Here is a 3,156-nt window from a genome sequence, read left to right on the forward strand (position 1 = left end):
TTCATCAGATTACCCCCCGAGCTCTTGTTTTTCTGGTAATTTAGTTTCTCAACCCCCAAAAACGTCATCACACGTTATCAGATTTCAACATCCCAATTGGACGGAGCATGAGTAATAGGAGACGGCAGACAGAAAAACAAGAGCTTATGAGGTAATCTGATGAAATTGAAAGTTTAGGGAGTAACATGAATTCACATCTAAACCACAGTGGGGTAAACTGAATTTAATTCAAAGATATAAGGCTAGGTTGGTGGCGAAAGGTTTTACTCAAAGAGAGGGGATAGACTACCATGAAACGTTTTCACCGATTTCAACCAAAGATGCGTTTACTAGCTCATTATGACATGGAGCTACACCAGATGGATGTTAAAACAACATTCCTTAATGGAGAGTTGGAAGAAGAAATCCATATGAAGTAGCCCCAAGGTTTTGAGGAACAAGCAGTGGCGGAGCCAGAAATTCATCTTGGGGGGGCGGGTTCACATATAAAGTACCGATCGTTAAAAAGAAATATTGATCATTAGATCGTATACACTAAATTATTGTATCATAAGTTAAAAGTTGAAAACACAATAACATAACACTAATATAAAATTCTTAATCAACAAAATTAATAAGACAACAATCCCGCAACATCCAATTAAAAATAAAACATGAATACCTCATAACTTAAAAATAAAATCTAATCTGAAAACAATAAAATACAACTTCAAATTAGTCATATATCAAAACAAAGCTGCTCAATATATAAGGAAAATTTGTGACAAAAAGTTAAAAAGGACCTCTAGTACTAATAGCGTTAGAATTCTTTATTTAATATTATTTTGACTTTCTAATTCTATTTTATATTAATTCTGATTTTTATTGTATTTTTTTATATAAAAAAAAGGTCACATCACATGGGGGAAGGAAACGTAGGAGACTGGAAGGGTGATGTCACATCACATGTGGGGTGGGGGGGTGAAACGTGGGAGGTGTGATCTGACTCTAAGTCAAAAGGGGGTTGACCCAGTTTATATACATATATTTATATTAATTTAATTAAAAATATACCTATTTGACTGAATTTAGGAGAAACCTGGCAGAGGTCCGGACCCCACCAGGCTTGTATATACCTCCGCCTTTGTGAACAAGGGAGTGAGCACATGGTGTGTAGGCTCAAGAAGTCCATATACGACTTGAAGCAAGCTTCAAGGCAATGGTACTTGAAGTTTGATTCAGTTGTGACTGAAAATGGTTTTGTGGAGAATCCTTTAGATGAATGGATTTATTTTAAGGTGTGTGGGAGCAGGTTCATTGTATTGGTTTTGTATGTAGACGACATTTTGTTGGCTAGTACAGATGTGAAACTGCTCTTAGAGACCAAATCATTTTTATCTCAATCTTTTGAGATGAAGGATCTAGGGGAAGCATCTTTTATGTTGGGCATCAAGATCACAAGAGATAGAAAACGGGGGCTGTTGGGAATTTCTCAGGAGAGTTACATAGACAAAGTGCTGAGGCGTTTTTCTATGGAAAACTGTTCTGATGGAGACTTGCCTATGAGCAAAGGTGACAAGTTCAATAAATCATAGTGTCCTAAGAATGATTTTGAGAAGAATGCCATGAAGAACAAACCGTACGCTTCACTTGCAAGAAGTTTGATGTATGCTCAGGTTTGTAGTCGCCCAGATATAGCTTTTGTTGTTAGTATGCTTGGTAGATATCAAGTCAATCTAGGAGAGGTTTATTGGACAGCGGGAAAGAAAGTGTTGAGATACCTAAAGAAAACAAGGGACTAGCTACAAGTTAGTGTACATGAAAAGTGAATCATTAGATGTTGTTGGGTATTCTGATTCAGATCATGTTGGTGATAAGGATGACTTAAAGTCTACTTCTGGTTTTGTTTTTCTAATGGCTGGTGGGACAATATCATGGAGTAGTTCAAAGCAAACAGAGGCTACCTTGTCTACCATGCATGCAATCTGAGTTCATTGCACTAAGTTATGCCACTACTCATGCTGTTAGGTTAAGAGATCTCATTCGTTGCACTCAAGTTGTTCCTAGCGTAGAAAGACCAATGCCTATTTTCTGTGATAACTCTGCTATAGTTTTCTTTGCTAAGAATAACAAGAGGTCTTACAACTCAAAGCAAATAGAGTTGAAATTTCTTCATGTAAGAAAGAAAACTGAAGAGCAAAATGTGGTTATTGAGGACATTAGGACAACAAAAATGATTGTTGATCCCCTCTCCAAACCAATACTAGTTAAAGTTTTTAATAAGCATGTTACAGGCATAGGATTAGCTGATAGTTTTGATTCCATAGCTTAGTGGGAGCATATTGATGTACAACTTTTGCTTGTTTGTTTCTTTTGTCTACATATTCTAGTTTATTTTAGCTGATGCAATTTGATACAATTTGATTGTTACTGATTAATAAGAATTGCATTGTCAGTTTTGCAATTGTTTAAAGATTATTTGATTGCTGGTATCTAACAATTTATTGTTGCAGTTTAAGTCTTGAATAGCTATTTGAAAATCTTTGTCTTCAGGTATTTGACAGAGAATTGGAATGTGTTCTTCTTTTGGAAACACATTAGCTTCAGTAGAAGCATAAAGTATAAAGTATAAGGTGAGACCATGATATGAGACATTTAGTAATCACGTTTAATTGTTTTATATCAAATATTTCTATTGTCAGGACCCACCCCGGATTTCACCCTGAAATCTGGAATGAACCCTGCGGGGACCCCCTCCAAAAGAGATGTTACTAGAAATTCGGCATAACCTCCCTTGAAAATGGACAACCTTGCCTAAAAACACCTGCAAACACACTTCTAAAATCATACTCCAACCATGTTCTCCTGGAGCTTTCCTGCTCCCCAAGTTGTCACATCTCCCAAAATATCCAATACTAATATAAAAGAATCTCACTTCCAACAACAAAGACATTCAATAATTTACTATACGGGCCGGTTCAAGGGACATTAGATTTAACACTAACTTTAACACTATTTTTTAACCATTGGATTTTAAAAAATTCAATGGTCTAGATCAATCCTAAGTATGATGTCAACCTACTAAAACTGATGTGGCAAGTGACGTGGAACTTACCTAATTTCATAACAACTCAAATTACAATAAAAGAATAAAAAATCAAAATCTAAAATCTGAAA

The 3,156-nt window shown here is 35.7% G+C and overlaps 1 protein-coding gene across 1 annotated transcript in view; it reads right to left on the reverse strand.

The window, feature by feature from the left end:
• Positions 1-3,143: 3,143 nt before the first annotated feature.
• The window catches only part of LOC101309489 (protein FAR1-RELATED SEQUENCE 5-like), a 1,557-nt gene continuing 1,544 nt past the window's right edge, over positions 3,144-3,156 (reverse strand). Inside the window, exon 2 of the mRNA XM_004289218.1 lies at positions 3,144-3,150. Coding sequence (XP_004289266.1) covers positions 3,144-3,150 — 7 coding nt within the window. The remainder of the gene's footprint in view (positions 3,151-3,156) is intronic.

The sequence above is a fragment of the Fragaria vesca genome, linkage group LG1, assembly GCF_000184155.1.
Source record: "Fragaria vesca subsp. vesca linkage group LG1, FraVesHawaii_1.0, whole genome shotgun sequence".
Classification (NCBI taxonomy): domain Eukaryota; kingdom Viridiplantae; phylum Streptophyta; class Magnoliopsida; order Rosales; family Rosaceae; genus Fragaria; species Fragaria vesca.